Below are 16,973 nucleotides of genomic sequence, written 5' to 3'. Positions count from 1 at the left end.
TTACTAGATCTACGTGCCGTCGATGTTGGTTTAATCTCTATGTAACGCCGATGCTAGTCTCCGTATATATTCCTGTACCGCTGTATAGACAGACATGCCTAACATAATTCTAATAGCCTTCACCGCTCCTCACATCGCGCCGCCCTCCTTCTCCGTATAATGCTCGTCGAACACGCGCTTGCTAAACTCGCCGAACGTCTCGCGCGCGCCGAGCGGCTGGTGCACGTCGGGCTGCATGAACACCGCGAGCGTCTCGCGGCTGACGTGTGCGCCGCCGCTGCCGACGCGCACGCAGTGCGGCGTCGCGCGCAGGCGGCCGGCGGTCGCGAGCTCGAGGGCCTCGCCCGTCTGGAAGGCGAGCGCGTCCGCGGGGATGGAGACTTTGGTGAGGGTCTGCCCGCGCGTGCGGATGTAGAGGCCGGAGGTGGGCGAGGGCGGGGGGACGACTTTTGGGGCGGAGGAGGGGGGTGCGTGGATGAACATCGCCTGTGCAGTGTATGGTTGGTTAGGATCTGAGGGGGAAAGGGAGGAGGGGACGTACGGAGCACAGCCCGGTGAGGAGCGAGTGGTCGACGTGGAAGCCGCACCAGCTGTCAACAGGCTCGTCCGCGGCGGGCGGGGGCGCGTCGGGCGGCGGGGGGAAGTAGTGCAGCAGGCGCGCCTTGGTGGTCTGCGAGGTGGAGATGAGGTGCGACAGGGAGAGGGAGGAGTCGGTGAGGTGGGCGGAGGCTGTGCGTGGTGGGGTGGGGTGGGTCAGGTCGGTGTGAGACGGGGAGGAGAGGAGAAGAGCGGACCGAAGGGTTGGCAGGCGGTGGCAAGCTGACAGCCTACTGTGAATACGAATCTGCGGGGTTGTCAGAGTTGCTGGTGTGGTAAACGGCGAAGGGGAACGTACTTGCCGAGAGCTTTGAAGGCGTCTTCGAAGCCCTCGATACCCTTCTCGTCTTTTGCTGGCCCTTTGGGGAAGCAGATTGCGTTGGAAAAGGCCATGGAAGTGGAGGTATATAAACGTACAGATGTTCTTCCCGTAGTATTCGGGGTACGCCTCGCGTAGAGCGGCGGAGACCGTCGGTTCGTCGATTACAGGGTTGGCGTAGTATGACCCTTTCAGTGTATCTTGAAAGGGACGACGGGCGGTAGTTAGACACCTCACGACTGACTAAGCAATACACACACCTGGTTTCCCGTTCATGATTTCCTTGGGCAGGTCAATCCGTGAGGTCCGTTGAAAACCATCGGATGCCTACCTTTCCATGGGACCAACCAAAGCTGCTCGAGTCAGCGGTCCTCTGCCAGTCATAGTAGAGTGTGCGCAGCATACCTATAGCGACTCTTCCGGTCCGCGTACTTCTCCCGGACGTTGACGGGGAGCTGAGCGAACTTGTACGCTTGCCATAGCAAGCTCTCGCGCAATTTGGGATATTCGTCTGGCAGGTCCTTGACGATGATTATCCCGAGGGACTTTGGGTGGGAGCCGAATGCTTTCTCTGCAGTACAGTCGTATCAGTGCCCTCATGGCCCTCATGCAAGGCACGTACCTATCGACTCTGTGAGCGAGAGGGGATCCGAGACCAAGGTTGGGTATGAGATGGACACGGCTCCGTCGGCGGTGTAGGATACGGGCTGGCGGGTGATGGTGGTCATCGTCCTCTTGAGCAGGTTCCTAGCGAGCATAGTATTCTGCAGGGCTTATGGGCAAGGTGACCATCTGAGTGATACATGATCGACGAGGCTAGGTACAAGTTCCCACGTGCTGGTTCGGGCAGGATAAGATAACGAGGCTATCAACGACGCCACATCGCCAGGCTCCTACAGCCATGTCTGGGATCAGTCCGCTGCCCCAGTACCCTCACATCGTCCTCGCCCTCAGTCTCCTGGGCGAGCCCGACCGCTATCACTGGTTCCTCTTCGTCCCCGACGCCGCCAGCAACAGCGGCCAAGGGACCAAGATCCACGTTACAGACCTCCCACTCGCCACCGACCCTTCCGACGCCTGGCGTTTCGTAGCTGAACCCAATAACATAAATGCCTCACCCTCTTCCGTGTGCGCAGCCGCGATAGTCGGCAGAGTACCAGAGGGCAAGTCCGTTGTGGATATTGTTCAGATCGCCCAGGCCGTCCCCTTGAACGAGGTCCCTTCCGCCGACGTGGGCAAGGAGCCCAAGTTTACATGCCGGGTGTGGATCAAGGAGGTTATCAAGCATCTGCATGCCTCCCACTTCCTGAGGTGCCCCGACGTCGACGCTTTGGAGCAGGAGATGCGGGGCTATGCCAGCGTTGCCGTGGCATCCATAGAGAACGATACCTTCGACAAAGCCTGCCTCGTCGCCGCTACGACTTGTGGCGGAGAGGACCCCCGTGGCAATATACCACGACACATCCACCCCGATGGAACCATCATCATTTGACATGTAGCTGTCAGCCATCTGTCTCTGGGAGCCTCTTACACGATTGGCGTTGATTTGCGTCTGCCGACAGTCAAGACTGACACATCCATCGGTGGCTGGTCACCTTGCGACTCTGCGTCCGCCACGATCAATATTCAGACGTTGGCTGACATCGCTCCTTTCCGCCGTCAACTCTGTATGAACTCTGGGAACGCCGTCAGCCGCTCCTTCATCCCATCCCCAACCCCCCCAACATACAGGCCGAGCAGCTTCTGGGCCGCTACGTGTCAGTCACCGCTGGTATAGCAGAGACCCGAAGGACAGGGATGGACCAGGACCGCGAGAATGACAACCCTCCCTGCACCAGCGCAGTTCAAGTAAATCCACGGCATCAAGTCAAATCGCTACGACCCGCGCACCACATGCCCGTACCTTCGAAGGAGCGCTGAAACAAAGGTCTTTCGTCACTATTCCACAGTTCCGGGATCACACAGGTGAATGTAATGCGAGACTAACACGTTACCGATGGATGCGGGACCCGTGTCCTCCACTACTCCTGGGGTAAAACGCTGGCCCAGCGAGTGCAAACCCAGGACTGCCCGTTCCTTGCCCGTTCCATAGCCTCAAATTCAACTTCGATCGCGGCCACAATCGAGGATGGGGGATGGTACTATGGCGTGAAGGCGAGCAAACGACAATCTACGTTCACGAACATTATCCTGTCCTGCGCGAAGCAGCGTGCATGTAAGGGAGAGGAGGAATTCGTGACCAGGCAAAGAAGGGCCCGTAGGAGCGAGAATTGTACCATCAATCTAGCTTGGCACTTCCTGACTAGTACTCAAGATAACGGGGCAACCTGCCACCGACCGTGATGTCCTGCCAGTGGTAATGGATACGATGTTGCAGCTGTCGCGATGCGGTCCCTTTGACGACAGATTCGAAGCCAGCGCGCACTACCACAGCTACATCCAACCGTTGGTAGCAGGTTTTAGCTAGACATATACTTATTGGGCTGGCCCTCTAAGCAGTCAAAAGCGGCTTTATGAGCGGGCACACAGTGTCAGTGTGTGCGTGTCAGCCACTTTGCATCTGTAAAGGGTAACTGTCATTCCCACTAAGGCAAGCGACCAACCCATGCCAAACGTCCAACAACTAGCAGCTACCCGTGCGTACCGCACGGCTGTAGATTGTTTGTCTGATGCGAGAATATATATACAAATAAGTTATATACAATCTACAGTAGTTCCAAACTACTGCCGAGTCCCCGACGATGAGCCTACTACGATGATCAGTGGTATTGGTAAGAAGACCTCATGAGTCTGTCCTGGCACGTTTGCTCGCGCGAGTGTTACTTGACGGAGTCGGCGTTTGCGGGCGAGCCGGTGACGACTGAGGCGACGAAAGAGGGGACAGCGCCGGTGGAGGCGAGCTGCTGTTGTTCGGGGTGAAGTTAAATTGTAATTTCTTCCGCCCAGGGGCCTTTGGTGGAGCTGCATTATAATGATTCAGCTTGCGTCAGGTAATGTATACAGCGGAGAACATACTGGGATTGATAGCTCGAGGTGGAACTGGGCTTTTAGCCAGGAACTGGATCTGCTCCACAGAAAAGTGGAATCGATCGGGTGCACCATTGTCGATTCGTCTCACATCACTGATAGGACCACATACATAGACTATGGTACCAACACCGGGCAGCGGAATTTTGTTTTTGAACCGCGCGCTCTCCGTAGGGAAAGCAGCAGTAACCGGCAAGATACCGTCTGTAAGCACCTGCGTGCGCTGTTCGGCGTTGATTACGAATGTCGCGGAGTTCTTGTCTGCCTCAAATACAGACCCGCACACTTGCAAAAGTGGGATGTGGCGGCCAGTGTCTTTGTCGGCATTGGGAATAGGAATTAGCTACTCGACAGATGTCAGTCAATGGAACTGGAACATAGTATACTTCACAAAGCAACCCACATACCATTATTATATCCCCTACTATGTCGTAATCATCCCCCCCGAGTACGGAGGAGTATAGTTCGTCGTAGGCCTTCTTCTCATATTTTGCGACCTGGAATTTGATATTATCAGCATGATAACCCCGGTCATGCACATGACTATAATGCACAACGAACTTACTATGGCATGCACAAAGTAGAGACCTGGTTGACTGAAAGACAAATTATTGCTATTGTAATACCGTAGACCGCCAACCATCGTGATAGGCTCCGGTGGGGTATCAGACGTCTCACCGAGGTAAAACTGTGCATCAAAGATGAGGGTTTTGCCCTTTCCAGGCACCTGACGTGCGTTCTCAAGAGCGACCACACCAGTAAGGCTCGCACAACTCATAGCAAATGGAGAGGAATCGATAATGCAGTCAACGCCAGGTTCACTCACGCTATATATGTTGAAGCGCGTTGGCGATGCGAGCCCTGGCGCCACGGCGGAGCTTTCGAAGAATATCATCGAATGTGCTGGAAAGGCCGGGCTATGCCACGATATATCTTTACCATTAGTAGATGTCCCATGGCGAGGCACTCGACAGTGCGGAGATGCGTCGATGGTGGCATCTGTCCATGTATTCTATGCCCTGTACGCCGGGCGTTATCGGTCCGAGCAGGGTGACATTGTAACACTTTATGTCACACCTCTCATATTCGTCGTCGGATGGGAATCTAAGGTTCAAAATTGGTGCAAACGGTCTCTTTGAAGCAGTAGGATCCCAAATACGTTAGAAAATTGACCGTCCGGACATATCTGGCTCGACAATTCATGTATGTGACTGGTGGATGTGACAGTATCACACGGGCTGAGACACACTCATTGTAGACGTGCAGCCTTACATCCTAGACTCAACAGAAGTCCATGGGACAGCATCAAATATGACGTGAATTCAGTATGATTATTTGACACCATACTATATACTAATGGGACCAATATTGTACATTACTATGTGATACATGATATACAATACTTGATATTAGTTTGCAACTGCCAGTGTTTGTGAGGAAGACGGCGATGTCAGTCACATATTATGTATAGGATACTGTTGCAACTTACTCAATCTAATAGAACTTCTGGAAATACAATATTTTTCGTCAATGGTTCGATTGAAGTGTCGGGCAAGAGGATGCGGATCCGGTGAGCTGATGTTGCACGGGAGAGAGCAACATACAACTGTCCATGAGTAAATACTGGAATTCGAAGGTCAATCCCCACATATTTGACAGATTGACCCTGCGCTTTATTGATTGTAATTGTAAATGCAAGCCGAACTGGGAATTGTCGGCGTTTGAGGAGGAACGTGAAGCTCCCCTGGCTGTTCGGTGGTGTGAGGGATATCCGTGGGATGAGAGCAATCTCACCATGGTGATCCCCACCGATGATTTCAACTTCTAACACCCGGTCCATGGCGCGGCGAAGAGTCATCCTTGTGCCGTTGCAGAGTCCCCGACGTGGGGCCAGATTTCGCAGCAGGATAAGCGGGCAGCCTGGCTTGAGGTGCAGCTCGGATGGAGGGAGATTTGAAGCATCCATGGTATGCAGAAACTCCACTGGAATGGCTGGAGCTTCCCGAGAGTTGTCATCTCGCACAATAGAGTCAGCACTTCTAAAAACTTGCGCTTCACCAGACATCCTTCCCAAGACTTCTGCATTGATGTCATCCACATCGGTATTGCGTGGAGCAAGGATCATGCGATTTAAGAAGTATTCAGGTGGTGGTGGTGGGTCGGAATTGATGTCTGGGTAGATAAAGCTGATCAATGACTCAAGATTGTTAGCCCTCATAGAGTCGGGGAGGAGAATAGAGTCAGCAGCCAGATTGTTACGGCCACATCCAACATCATCTAGCCATGCTGAGAACTCTTGAGCACCTGGTGATTGCTCTAGTCTCATATTCAGTTGAAGGCGCAATACTTCGACATGTGACCATATGTGCGATCGCTGGAGCGTCGCGCCAACAATATCTTCACGGCTACCTTTGGGAACAACAGGCAGTGTTTGCTTGTAGTCCCCACCGAATACAATGGTGGCTCCACCAAAGGGGCGTTCATCGTCACGAATATCGCGGCATGTGCGTTCGAAGGCCTCGACTGTGAAGCGATGCTGCATCGTGATCTCATCCCAGATAACCATATCCATAGCACGGATGAGCTGTGCGTGTTGTGACTCCTTCGTAATGGCACAGAGTGAATCAGCGGTGAGACCTTCAATCGGGATCTTGAACATAGAATGTGCTGTTCGTCCGCCTTGCAGCAGCAGTGCAGCAATTCCAGATGATGCAACACAAAGAACGATGCGAGCCATTCCCCGCAGGTAGTGGCAGACCGTACGATATACAAACGTCTTTCCGGTACCGCCCGAGCCACTGAGAAAGAAAACTCGTCCAGCCCCGCTCTCCACAGAGGCAACAATTCGGTCGAAAGCACAGCGCTGGTCGTCATTCAGGCGTGCAATATCACATCTTGCCTGTTCTTCCTGTTCGGCTTGGTCATATGCAGTTTGCTCAGCGATGTAAGGATTGCTGATGCGCTGGCCCCAGTCATTCTGAGGCTGTGGCATTGATGTGAATTCACGCAAGGAATGCCCCGACTCCTGCAAAAGTTTATCAAGGAGATACAGACCGTAGTCACAAAGCTCATCTTGAGTGGGCCTTGTTCTTCCGAGCCGCTGTAGCTGCAGAGTAAGATCATCACATATGTGAATGTGGAACTCCTGCCAGAGGTCCTCAGGTTTCGCGGGAGAGCAGAACAGCAGAATAGTGGCAAATAAGTGACGCAATTGGCGGCCCGTCTGCATCAAGCATGCTTCTTGTAAGCACTGTCTCCATTCGCCATCGTCTTCAAGCAGTCCCCGTGCAAGGCAAGCTCCTCGAAATGTTGGGTGAACGACTCCGTTAACCGTACGAAGATCTTCAAATGATGTTGGGCCTTTGACTACGGTCAAGAGTGTGCGAAGGTAAAACTTCTCACCACCAGTTGGCGGAACAAAGTACATACGTCCAATAGCAAAGTCTTGTTTGCGGATCGTCCAAGCCTTCTGCCGTGCGTTCCAGACAAAATGCTCTGGAAAATCTTGATATGTATATTGACGTGCAAGTGCACCGAGTTCACCTTGATCTGCATTAGCAGCAAAAAATGCTGTCAGTGTGGTTCGCTCTGATGCAGCACGCTGGAGTACTTCTTGAGGATCCTCATCTGGATTAAAATTCACCATATGTTGACCTGAACATCTGACACGGTGAATATCCATAAACATTCAAATGTGAAATTGAAAGGTGCTTGCCTGGCAAGTGAATCTGCAGCCGAACAACGGCAGGATCCCGTCCATGAAGCTCCATGTGAAAGATCCGATGGACAGCTTCACATGCTGAGATGTACCGGGAGTCAAGATATGATCTGATCTCATCCCGGTGCTGTATTTCGAGTGTCGCTCGATCTGGACCCTTGAAGATATATTTATGGACATACTTTATAGATGCGAAGGACACGGCACATTCGATGTTTATATGGCAGAAGTACTTCGCAGACAAATAAGGCGAGAATGGGACAATCCACCTGTTGTCCAGCATGAACCCGCGTACTTCGTGGCTGCGACCGTCATCTGGTCTGTAGTACATCGGGTAACCATCTTCATCCATAGTAGTATGGCTCTGGAAAGGTTTCGGATAGTGCTTCGTACACTTGCCGTTTTCCATGCATGGAGCATTCATGTTTGCAGCACCACATGGACCGTGGACCATGGTTTTCTTGACAGCCTCGAACAGAAGGGGTTCCGTCGCAGGGTCTGGCCACATAGCCCATATCAAAGAGTCGATGTCCTCTGGTTCCAGGAGCTTGAACTGGTCCTCGAAGAAAATAAGTAGGTGCATGTGTGGGAGACCACGTTTCTGGAACTCAATAGTATATACGTGCGCGACAGTCCGTCCCAGGACACCATTCTTGAAAATGTCCTCCAAAATTGCTTTCTTCTTCAGGGCAAAGACACGTGTGATAAGGTCTGGCCGGTCAGCGGCTGTTTGTCCAGGCAGCAGTTCACGGGTTATCTCTGGCCATTCCGGATTGCAGGTCACCGTCATAAAGATGTCTACTTTCTTGTAACGCCGGCCTATTGCAAGGGCATCCTGGAATTGTTGGTGCATATGCCGAGGGCCACCTTGGTACGATGATGGCAAGATATATCGACTCCCGAGTTGACTCAGATCGATGTTATCATCAGCTTCAGCAACTGCGTCTTCGAGGCCAGAGTACAGTGATGCCCGACATTGGCGCTGATTCTCCCGGAGCCATTTCAATCTGTTCTGATCAGCACATGCCCACATGTCGACAACATATTGCTGAAACAGCCTTCCTCCTCGCAGGATTGTCGAGAATTCATCCCGCCGCACTTGGAGGTGGTATGCCAACCAACGTGTCTGTGTCAACCGTTTTGGCTTCTGACGATCAGGTTGATACATTCGAAGATCCCAGTGCCATCCATGATCCCCTTTTGGAAAGAGGAGGACATAGTGTAGACACCCATATGCAGGGTGAAGGTCAGTCATCCTCTCCAGACGGCCAGTCCTCTTATGCAGGATGATGTCGCGACTGTCCTTCACCTGCTGCCCATCACCAGGAATTATTGCCGCTACCTCATCCGCAGTTGGTAGGTTGTAGCGGCGCCAGTCATGCTCTCTAGGATTGAAGCGCAACCGGACTGCAATATCATCCTCACCATACTCCCGTATGATCTCGAAAGCATGCTTGTAGCGGTGAGCATACCAATGATGCTCTAACAGGAGACCCTGGAGCAAGTCCATCGTGTCCCGCCGAAGATTTGGATTCCGTCGCATCCGCTGCTCGAGCGCGTCACGTGGATCATGAATATATAACTGTGCATATGCAGGAGGTGTACCTTCAGGGGGTAGAAGAGATCCAGCTTGGTGATAGAGTTCCCCATGCACACGAAAGACATAGGGCCCACGCCCAGTATTCACACTATCATCAATTGTTACGCCCAAGGAGGTGAATGCCAAGGCAGCATTATACTGGCGGATGTTCTCTCTGAACTCGCGAGCTTGCGGATCATTCGCCACGAACAGTCGCCGCAACAGATACGGAGCAGTATCAAATGCAGGCAAACGTACCTGCCCACTGTCGCAGCAGAGTCCAAATGTTGGTGATCGTTCAGTCGACTTAGACAGCCTCTCCAGTCGCCAGTGGAGTGCTCCGCAGAATATGCATTCTACATCCATGCGGCCAAGGTCATGTCGGACCTGGGGCTCCCGGTAAGGGCGTCTGGCTGCAGGTACTTCCTCCCAAGGTAGTTGCTGCATACGGCCCAGGAGAGTTTGCCTTCGGCGGATGCTAAAGTCTTCTCCAAGACGATGAGAGTCTGACACATTGAAATCCAGTTAGATCAAAGGGCAGGACTTATATATGTCAAACACATACCATCTTGCAGTCCATCCAGAGATGGTGGATTCACATGCTGCAGTGTGAGCACACGTGAGGAAGGAGACTGCGAGGTATTCATAGTAGTATGCTGAGTGGTTGAATCACGATCACGCCTTGAGCCTGCTCTGCGAGTGCCACCGTGACGTCCACTCAGAGGACTTGAACAAAGCATGCCATCATGTCGCTGACGTTCTGCCCGCTCTCGCGCTCTCCTTGCGCGCTGAGCAGCAGACCGCCGGTCTACAGTAGGAGTGTCGAGAGAACTCGTTGACGCAATCGTGGATTGTCGGAAGCGCCTGCCCGTGACTCGGCTCGGTGTGTGAAGCTCTTGCGAGTCTGGAGACAGCGGTGCCATGAATCTGAGTTGTCTTCGAGGTGACAACTGAACCGGTAGAGTTGTCAGAGGCACTCGACGCTCCTCCACGTCTGAGGATCCATCACTTGACACGTCAACTTCTGACTCCTTTGCTTCTGCAGTTGTGGGAGGTGTCAATGGGAGACCAGACGGATGAGATACCACTTGTAGATAAGACTCATTTTCATTATTGTCTGAAGGCTGCGTTCGCCGTCGGGGTGGTGACTCCAGCGTTGACTCCTGTTCTCGTTCCGAGCGTGTCGATACACGCCTCGCTGCGCGTTCGCGCTCCGCTTCCTGCCCCGCTTCATTCAGGTGAAGAGTATTGGTGCTGACATCATCCAATTGTCGGATTTGTGTATTGTCTGCGAGCCGGCTGCACGCAGGCAGCCTTATGACACCCCCGTATTCAGTGAGGCCGACAATGCAGTGGTTACTTGAGGACGTACATCTGATTGATCTCCATCTGTCAACGTCTCCTGCTTCACCATGCATTAAGCTAGTACAGCTCGAGATTATTGTAGCACCATGAGATAGTATAATATGTTAGAATTAATCCCAGTGCGAGTAGGTATAGTCCACAAACGCGTCTGAGTCCTGTGAAACTTGATCTGCAGGCGCGTCCCCGTTTTAGGCAGCTCTGCCATAAAAGTCAATTCTGCGTTTGTCCCCCGTGGGAAAGGCAACCGCCTTTTGTATTATAGATACCTGGTCCGTGCGCGCCTTTCTTTTCCTATATAACCCGCACCCCGACATTCTGATTCCTTACCACTCTGGCCTTTTGGCTTAGATCAAGTGTAGTATCTGTTCTTAATAGTTTAACCACTATTATGAGGGCACCGCCCTCATTTTTGGTTATCTAATTTTTGCCGCCCTTGACCCCCGAGCTCTGCTTGCAACTCGGGGGCGCGATGACCTTGCCACTGCACTACCGGCTTGTGTCGTCGGGGGATCTCTGCCTCTCTTTTCGCTGTTGTCCTGGAAACTGTCACTGGACAGTTGGAAGGTTTCAGCGAATAGATTTGGCTGGAAGCTATTGCCTAATTGTGTCCTAAGTATTTATTGCGGGGCATTTGACACCTTGTGGAACTTGGTGCGTTGGCAGCAGTTATCCAGTCTTGCGTAATTGCATGCCCTGTCTTGGAATAGAACAAAGTTGGTGTTATACTGCGATTTGTGCTTTTGTGATATGGAGTTTGGTTGAGGTCAACCCTAGAACAAACAGTGGTGTAACAATACTTTGCTTGATTAATACATTATGTCAGAACAACAGGCACTTGGGGCATGTCTGTCATGATACCCGTCTTTGCCAGGGCATCTCGCAGCACTGAACCTGATTCATCAATGGAACGCAGGAAGCGAAGCAACTCTCGACAGAGCTGCCACTCTTCCTCCTGTACGGCGACCTTGAGAAGCCGGTGAGCATCTTCATTGCTCTCGTCCAACTGCTCCAGATTGTGCAGTACGAGCAAGTAAGAAGCAGCCGTCTTCAAGCGTCCTGTGGACAGGCATGTCTAACGCAGGCTTCAGAGCAAGGGAGCAGGAGGAATAAACGAACTCACCTCGAAGAGAGATTTCGGGTTGCCTACGACGTCGAACAGTCGTCTCCACCGCGTCATCTCGGTCTTGCGCGCGCAGCGTACTACGACGTCCAGCGACTCGTCAAAGTGGTCCAGGAACTCGACGACAGCATGCAGCACGCTGTCCGAACCCGTGGCATCACCGTTGACCTCAGCATCTTTGGAACCGGACGAGCTCGAGTCACTTTCAACGATAGTGTGCAGGAGAATCTCCAGCGCGTGCGCGAAGTAGACCAGCTTCTGGTAATGGGATGCAAAGAGCACGGCTTGTTGTACCTGCCCAGCTTCGAGGTGAGCCAGTAAAACGTGGTGTAGGAAGAGATGAGACTGGCTCAAAGGTCAGGAACGAATGATATCAACGATAGCCTGGGGACGTACGCTGGTAGCGTGTCGAAAGATGACGAACGGCAGATTCATTCGGGCAATAGCTTCATGCTCTACTCCGATGATGATACCTTTATCCATTAACACCGCTTCCGGAGAGTTAGTACAGAAACCGGCAGAAGAGGGGCTGACTAGGATAACCTCACATAAAGGGTAGAAGTCGAGTTGAATGCTTAGGCTCTCTTTCGGGGCAAGACTTGCCCCATCTGCTGCATCATCCTCGGGACTAGATTTGCTCGGTTCGATCGACAGAGCATTCAACCAGATCCGCAGGCTTTGCCCATCGTAACCCCACAGGGAGTTTTCAAGGGCACCGATGCCGCGAAGATGAATCCAGCAGAACTCTACGCGATCCGCGAGGATTTGCATATCGTATCTAACCTCTTCGCTTGCCATCTGCATAAATTGTGGTCAGTCATATCCACGCCTCTCATACATATACAAAGAAGGGCGACCTTTCGCGGACGCAGCAGCACCAGCTTGCCGCCTACCATCATAAGGACTGTTGCGACAGCTAGGTCATCCACGGGATCACCAAGCTCTGTAACAAACTCACGTCAGACAGTCATTCAAAGCGATTCATAGCGGTACCCACGCTTCTGAGCGTTGGGGATCATCCAGCTCAGTACCCTGACGGCACTCGGCGCAGCGATAATACCGTCGAAAGTGATGCTCCCGCAAAGGTGAAGCTTGATAGTGTCTGCGGTCGGCACGATCAAGTAGTGGAGCAAGGTGTTGTCCATGGTGTATACTAATAATGAATTGTCCACCAAGGACAAGATGACAACGGGAGAGGACATGACTTCTCGATGCAATACATTCTTATTGCTGAGTTCCAAGTCACGAGAGTACAGTCGTATCTGATGAGACGTCAGCACAGTCTAAAGAGTGCCTCAGAAAACCCAGACCTGGTGTGATTTCGACACTTCGACTGCAGCTATGAGGACGTGGTGAAACCAGAGGAGGCCGCCCTTAACGGCAAAGGCTTGCTCCTGTACCTCGTCGGCGAACAGCTTCCAGCGGCCCGAACTACTGCTGTAGTGAACTAGGCCCCGGCGGCCAGCAACAGCAACTAGTCTGCCGTCGGAGCTTATGGAAGAATACTTTATAGGCCAGTTAGTCGCGAGATAAGTCTGCGGTATCTGGAGGCATGTTCAGCGTCGCCATAGACGGTGCACAACGCTCGGTCCTCACTTGTATATGCTGCCAGACGTCGGACTCTGGATTAATCACGCTCATGTCCGGCTGATCAGCTCCTCTATAAATGAGTACACGGTCGTCCATTTGGAGGAACGCATAGCGCGTGTTATCCTGGGGCTTTCTTTAGAGTCTTGCAAAGGGCACATAGAAAGCACGTACTGGTGCATGCTGACCGGTCGCGGCGCTCTTCGCAAAAGGTATGACGAACAGTTCGCTGCCGACACCTATGCAAATGTTACGAAGGGTACATTCTCGTAGGCAGTTGGTCCACTTACGAGGCGGGTCAACGACAGATAGGACCACGAGCTCGAAGTTGCCAGAGGACCAGAACTGGGACACGTATAATAAGTGTCTGAAAGCACGCGTACTCTCAGAAAGTAAATATGTACCAGACTACGAATGCCATTCATAAAGTAATCTTGGAACCTAGGACGTTCCATCAGCGCAAGGGTAGATGTTGATGCCAAACAACTCACTTTTCGGCATCAATATGCTCTTCGACGCCGAAACCCCAGGCTAAGCACCGGCCCCCCACACTCCAAACGGCCCATCCGTGCTCCCAGCCCACAGCCAGCACGTAGCCGTCCGAGCTCCACTCCATAGTGAGAACGCTGCCGGGCTTTGTACCAGCATATAGGCTCGGCAGTTGAAGGGTCTGGGACTTTGGTACTACACCTTCGTGCAGTGGAAAGTTTGTCAAGTGTACTGCACCCCTGTTGAGCAGATCAATGTCATGAAACGGAATAAGAGGACGGCGTGAACAAACCCATGTGTGCCGATGGCCACCAATGAAAAGTGGCTGTTGACCGAAGCGCAGACAGCTCGCCGAGGTTCGTCATATGGATACGGATTCAAGCCTGTTTCGTCTGGTTCTACTCTGCGTTGTTTCTGCACCCACCGAGGGATCTCGAAATTGTGAATACATGTGCCGTGCCACCGAGTGCGGCCTGCAGAGTCATCAGGAGACGCCGATCTTCTTCTGCTTGCATCCATGCTGGCCCTGGCACGACCAGAATCCTGTGGACCTTCTCGGGAGCCAGCCAAGATAGCAACTGCACAACACATACCTGCATGTCTTCCGCAGACCGCTCAGGGAATGGCATCGCCTCACGAGACGGTATCTCTCGCAGCTGGACGAAGTAGGCCCTCCCGTCTGACGTGATCCAGATCTCCGAGCCCATACCCCGGTGGTGGAAGATCTTTGTTACAGCAACTGTCCCCCGTGGTCAGTGAACGAGATGTATGGACAAGGAGGATGTACCATCAGAATCGACTAGCCATGGAAACTCATGATCCTCTATATACCAGGCGTGCGCCCCGTAGAGGTTGTCCCTGCGTGCCGGATACGTCTTCGGTTCTCCGTCGTCTGGCCATGGTATGCGTTGCACGGCTTGTGGAGAGGTAGTCGAAAATATGATGTAGTTTCTGCGGGGAGAAACACTGGACAGCGTTAGAGATGCGTGAAGCCCATACTAAGGGTATGCTCACCAAAGCAAGTGACCATCAATTCGTACAACTCCCTCCAAGTGCACAGTGAGTCCCTGCAGGGTGAGACCCTCTCCAGGTCCGGGAAAGAAGTGGCGCTGAGCAGTGCTAGCCAGCGGGGGGGACTTGTACACCTCCGCGTCGGGGTCATATTCCACTGTCACGAGGAGCAGGTAGGACTTCGTCGTCTGAGTGTAGGCACAGGTTCAGCAACCCAGAGTCCACATGGACTACTTGAATACATACCTGAATAACTATCCTCCTTCCATCTGGCGGCCAGTGCACATTGGCACTGTCACCGTGCTCGTCCAAAGAAGTAGGTGTACGCTCAAGATACGCCAACAAGACTGACGGCTAGGATTTTGAAGGACTCCTGGTTAACCCGCCTGGCTCCCGTCTCAAGAGCATACTACACGCACCCGCACTCTCCATATGGCCAATCCTGTCCTAGACAAGGCGCAGAACCAAGATCTTTGCGGGCTCGGACAAAGGGACAAAACAAGCTCAGGGGGGATATCGGGCAAAGCAGGCGTTGTGCATAGTTGTCGGGCTGCGGACGTTGGGAAGTACATCCTGTCGATGCTGTCCGTCTACAAGGTCGCTGTATATATCAATTACGACACCAATCACTGCACGGTATGTGGACGTCTGTGCGTACATATGCACCTACAGCTTAAAGTGGCGATGATCACATTGACAAGAATAACTATTGCCTGTGCTACTAAGAATCAGATGACATGCAGTACCCAGCACAAGACATGCCAGATCTGGTGAACAGCGAGAATTGCGATTGCGGTGCTAATGATACAATGATAGTGGGGAGAAGGACCGAACAAAACACACGAAGGAAGAATAAGATAAAACACCACATAACTCCCACAGCCTATAGTACAGTACAGTATTATACTTAAGTTTCATGACCCGAAGGCCGTCCGGTCCTATGCAGAGCGAGGTCGCGACCACGCCGATAATCGGTTCCAGACGGAGTTTGCTATCCCCTGGCGGGGTGCCTCAGAGGATGGCTGGGGAGCCGCCGGGTCCCTGTACTCCTTCGGGGATTCAGAGGCGCGAAACGAGCCTTGAGCATGATCACCACCAGCGAGCCCCATTGTCATCCCTTGGCGTGACTGCCGGGTCAGCTCGACTATGGCCTTCAAGCCTTCTCTTGACTGGGAGAGAATCAAAATGCGGGCGCACAGATAAGCAAGAATCCACACACCTTCTGGAGGTTAGACTTGAATTTCTGCAGACCAAACTGTTCGATGCGCTGGGTCAGACCCCAGCCGAATCCTGAGACGATGCTGACATCCGTGCGCTGGATGGTTTTACTATACGAAGGGGTGAGTATGCTTCCTATGTCACGGTCAGCAGACATACCCGTCCTGGTTGGGCTTCAAGATGACTGATTCGCGCGCGGACAGTATCTTGACATGGTCCAAGTTCTTAGACGTGCAGCGCAGAACCTGGCCGTAAGGATCGACTTCGCTCTCCTCGATGACCCATGCTTCAGAACGAGGTATGATACCCTCAGGCGCCCAGCGAGGCAGCGAGCCTTTCTTCAGGATCAAACGAGTGGTAACAAGGGAGCCAGACGGTGTGAACTCCCTCGAGATGACGTCGCAGGAAACGATGTGAGAGGCATGGGGGTTAGGATAGCGTAGGAAGTAAGCCAAAGAGACAATAGACCAGGGTTCGCTGCGGTCGCCATTCAACACATGAAGACGCAGCGAAACGGTGGCACTCACTCATACGAGAAAGACTGCGAGAAGAATCTCATAATGGACGAACGCTCAGGTGTAGTCCCGGCAGGACTAAGTAATATACTCCAGTATTATAGCAGTACGGGTACGAGTTGCAATGCGGTACGAAAGAGACGGTGGAAAGAGAGGAGAGATATGAGGGCTCCAACCTGCTCCAGGCTGTTTCGCAGTGCGGCTCCAGGCTTCGTATAAACCGCGGCTTGGCTCGAGCGTCCCATTTACGTAATACAAATTCCCTTTCCAGGCAATCCTTCTATTGATTGGCAGTGCTTCCGGAGCTTTACTTACCGCCACTTGCCGCTACCGCCCGTGGGCCTTACCGCAATTCAGACCCCAACTACTAAACTTCCAAGGAGCAAAGATCGCTACGGCAAGGAGACGGCAGTCTATTTAGAGAGGAT

At 52.6% G+C, this 16,973-nt stretch overlaps 8 protein-coding genes across 8 annotated transcripts; 1 reads left to right on the top strand and 7 right to left on the bottom strand.

Annotated features, from left to right (window-relative positions):
- Positions 1–129: 129 nt before the first annotated feature.
- On the bottom strand, positions 130–1,697 carry GLOTRDRAFT_69293 (Clavaminate synthase-like protein; the record flags this gene model as incomplete). Its single annotated transcript, XM_007863157.1, has 9 exons — positions 1,539–1,697; positions 1,322–1,487; positions 1,248–1,269; positions 1,177–1,198; positions 1,015–1,116; positions 896–956; positions 795–844; positions 542–729; positions 130–486 (listed from the first exon to the last, which is right to left on the bottom strand). Exons 1-9 carry the CDS (start codon positions 1,672–1,674, stop codon positions 130–132), a joined length of 1,104 nt encoding a protein of 367 aa, XP_007861348.1. The 5' UTR covers positions 1,675–1,697.
- Positions 1,698–1,817: 120 nt separating this feature from the next.
- GLOTRDRAFT_124824 (uncharacterized protein) lies at positions 1,818–2,408 on the top strand (the record flags this gene model as incomplete). Its single annotated transcript, XM_007863156.1, has 1 exon — positions 1,818–2,408. One exon carries the CDS (start codon positions 1,818–1,820, stop codon positions 2,406–2,408), a length of 591 nt encoding a protein of 196 aa, XP_007861347.1.
- A 1,244-nt stretch (positions 2,409–3,652) lies between these two features.
- Positions 3,653–4,747, bottom strand: GLOTRDRAFT_113548 (uncharacterized protein). Its single transcript, XM_007863155.1, has 4 exons — positions 4,509–4,747; positions 4,351–4,440; positions 3,932–4,286; positions 3,653–3,877 (listed from the first exon to the last, which is right to left on the bottom strand). The coding sequence occupies exons 1-4, from the start codon at positions 4,719–4,721 to the stop codon at positions 3,699–3,701; spliced, it is 837 nt and encodes a 278-aa protein (XP_007861346.1). The 5' UTR covers positions 4,722–4,747; the 3' UTR covers positions 3,653–3,698.
- Positions 4,748–5,432: 685 nt separating this feature from the next.
- GLOTRDRAFT_32143 (uncharacterized protein) lies at positions 5,433–5,801 on the bottom strand (the record flags this gene model as incomplete). The annotated part of the gene is made up of 1 exon (XM_007862102.1): positions 5,433–5,801. The coding sequence occupies one exon, from the start codon at positions 5,799–5,801 to the stop codon at positions 5,433–5,435; it is 369 nt and encodes a 122-aa protein (XP_007860293.1).
- A 2,470-nt stretch (positions 5,802–8,271) lies between these two features.
- On the bottom strand, positions 8,272–9,606 carry GLOTRDRAFT_30816 (uncharacterized protein; the record flags this gene model as incomplete). The annotated part of the gene is made up of 1 exon (XM_007862026.1): positions 8,272–9,606. A coding segment is annotated over one exon (1,335 nt), but the record flags the coding sequence as incomplete, so codon positions are not given.
- GLOTRDRAFT_124822 (uncharacterized protein) lies at positions 9,597–9,820 on the bottom strand (the record flags this gene model as incomplete). The annotated part of the gene is made up of 2 exons (XM_007863154.1): positions 9,597–9,746; positions 9,806–9,820. 2 exons carry the CDS (start codon positions 9,818–9,820, stop codon positions 9,597–9,599), a joined length of 165 nt encoding a protein of 54 aa, XP_007861345.1.
- Positions 9,821–11,325: 1,505 nt separating this feature from the next.
- GLOTRDRAFT_113547 (RIC1-domain-containing protein) lies at positions 11,326–15,384 on the bottom strand (the record flags this gene model as incomplete). Its single annotated transcript, XM_007863153.1, has 18 exons — positions 11,326–11,375; positions 11,464–11,677; positions 11,726–12,070; positions 12,122–12,216; positions 12,274–12,523; positions 12,583–12,668; positions 12,723–12,987; positions 13,036–13,269; positions 13,322–13,438; positions 13,487–13,657; positions 13,717–13,753; positions 13,804–14,040; positions 14,094–14,215; positions 14,395–14,540; positions 14,589–14,767; positions 14,816–14,946; positions 15,059–15,166; positions 15,232–15,384. 18 exons carry the CDS (start codon positions 15,382–15,384, stop codon positions 11,326–11,328), a joined length of 2,940 nt encoding a protein of 979 aa, XP_007861344.1.
- A 108-nt stretch (positions 15,385–15,492) lies between these two features.
- GLOTRDRAFT_109304 (MSF1-domain-containing protein) lies at positions 15,493–16,728 on the bottom strand. Its single transcript, XM_007863152.1, has 4 exons — positions 16,558–16,728; positions 16,190–16,507; positions 16,032–16,140; positions 15,493–15,981 (listed from the first exon to the last, which is right to left on the bottom strand). The coding sequence occupies exons 1-4, from the start codon at positions 16,587–16,589 to the stop codon at positions 15,751–15,753; spliced, it is 690 nt and encodes a 229-aa protein (XP_007861343.1). The 5' UTR covers positions 16,590–16,728; the 3' UTR covers positions 15,493–15,750.
- Positions 16,729–16,973: the final 245 nt, after the last annotated feature.

Source organism: Gloeophyllum trabeum (assembly GCF_000344685.1).
Source record: "Gloeophyllum trabeum ATCC 11539 unplaced genomic scaffold GLOTRscaffold_00001, whole genome shotgun sequence".
Lineage (NCBI taxonomy): Eukaryota > Fungi > Basidiomycota > Agaricomycetes > Gloeophyllales > Gloeophyllaceae > Gloeophyllum > Gloeophyllum trabeum.
The sequence above is the reverse complement of the archived record's forward strand: the minus strand, read 5'-3'. Positions and strand labels throughout refer to the sequence as shown.

Coding starts and splice junctions, on each gene's coding strand:
- GLOTRDRAFT_113548 (XM_007863155.1), bottom strand. CDS start 4,721: ATGAGTTGTGCGAGCCTTACTGGTGTGGTCGCTCTTGAGAACGCACGT. Junction 4,287..4,350: donor TAGTAGGGGATATAATAATG/GTATGTGGGTTG, acceptor TCTGTCGAGTAG/CTAATTCCTATTCCCAATGC. Junction 3,878..3,931: donor ACCTCGAGCTATCAATCCCA/GTATGTTCTCCG, acceptor ATTATAATGCAG/CTCCACCAAAGGCCCCTGGG.
- GLOTRDRAFT_109304 (XM_007863152.1), bottom strand. CDS start 16,589: ATGAGATTCTTCTCGCAGTCTTTCTCGTATGA. Junction 16,141..16,189: donor TTGAAGCCCAACCAGGACGG/GTATGTCTGCTG, acceptor CCCTTCGTATAG/TAAAACCATCCAGCGCACGG. Junction 15,982..16,031: donor TCAAGTCTAACCTCCAGAAG/GTGTGTGGATTC, acceptor ATTCTCTCCCAG/TCAAGAGAAGGCTTGAAGGC.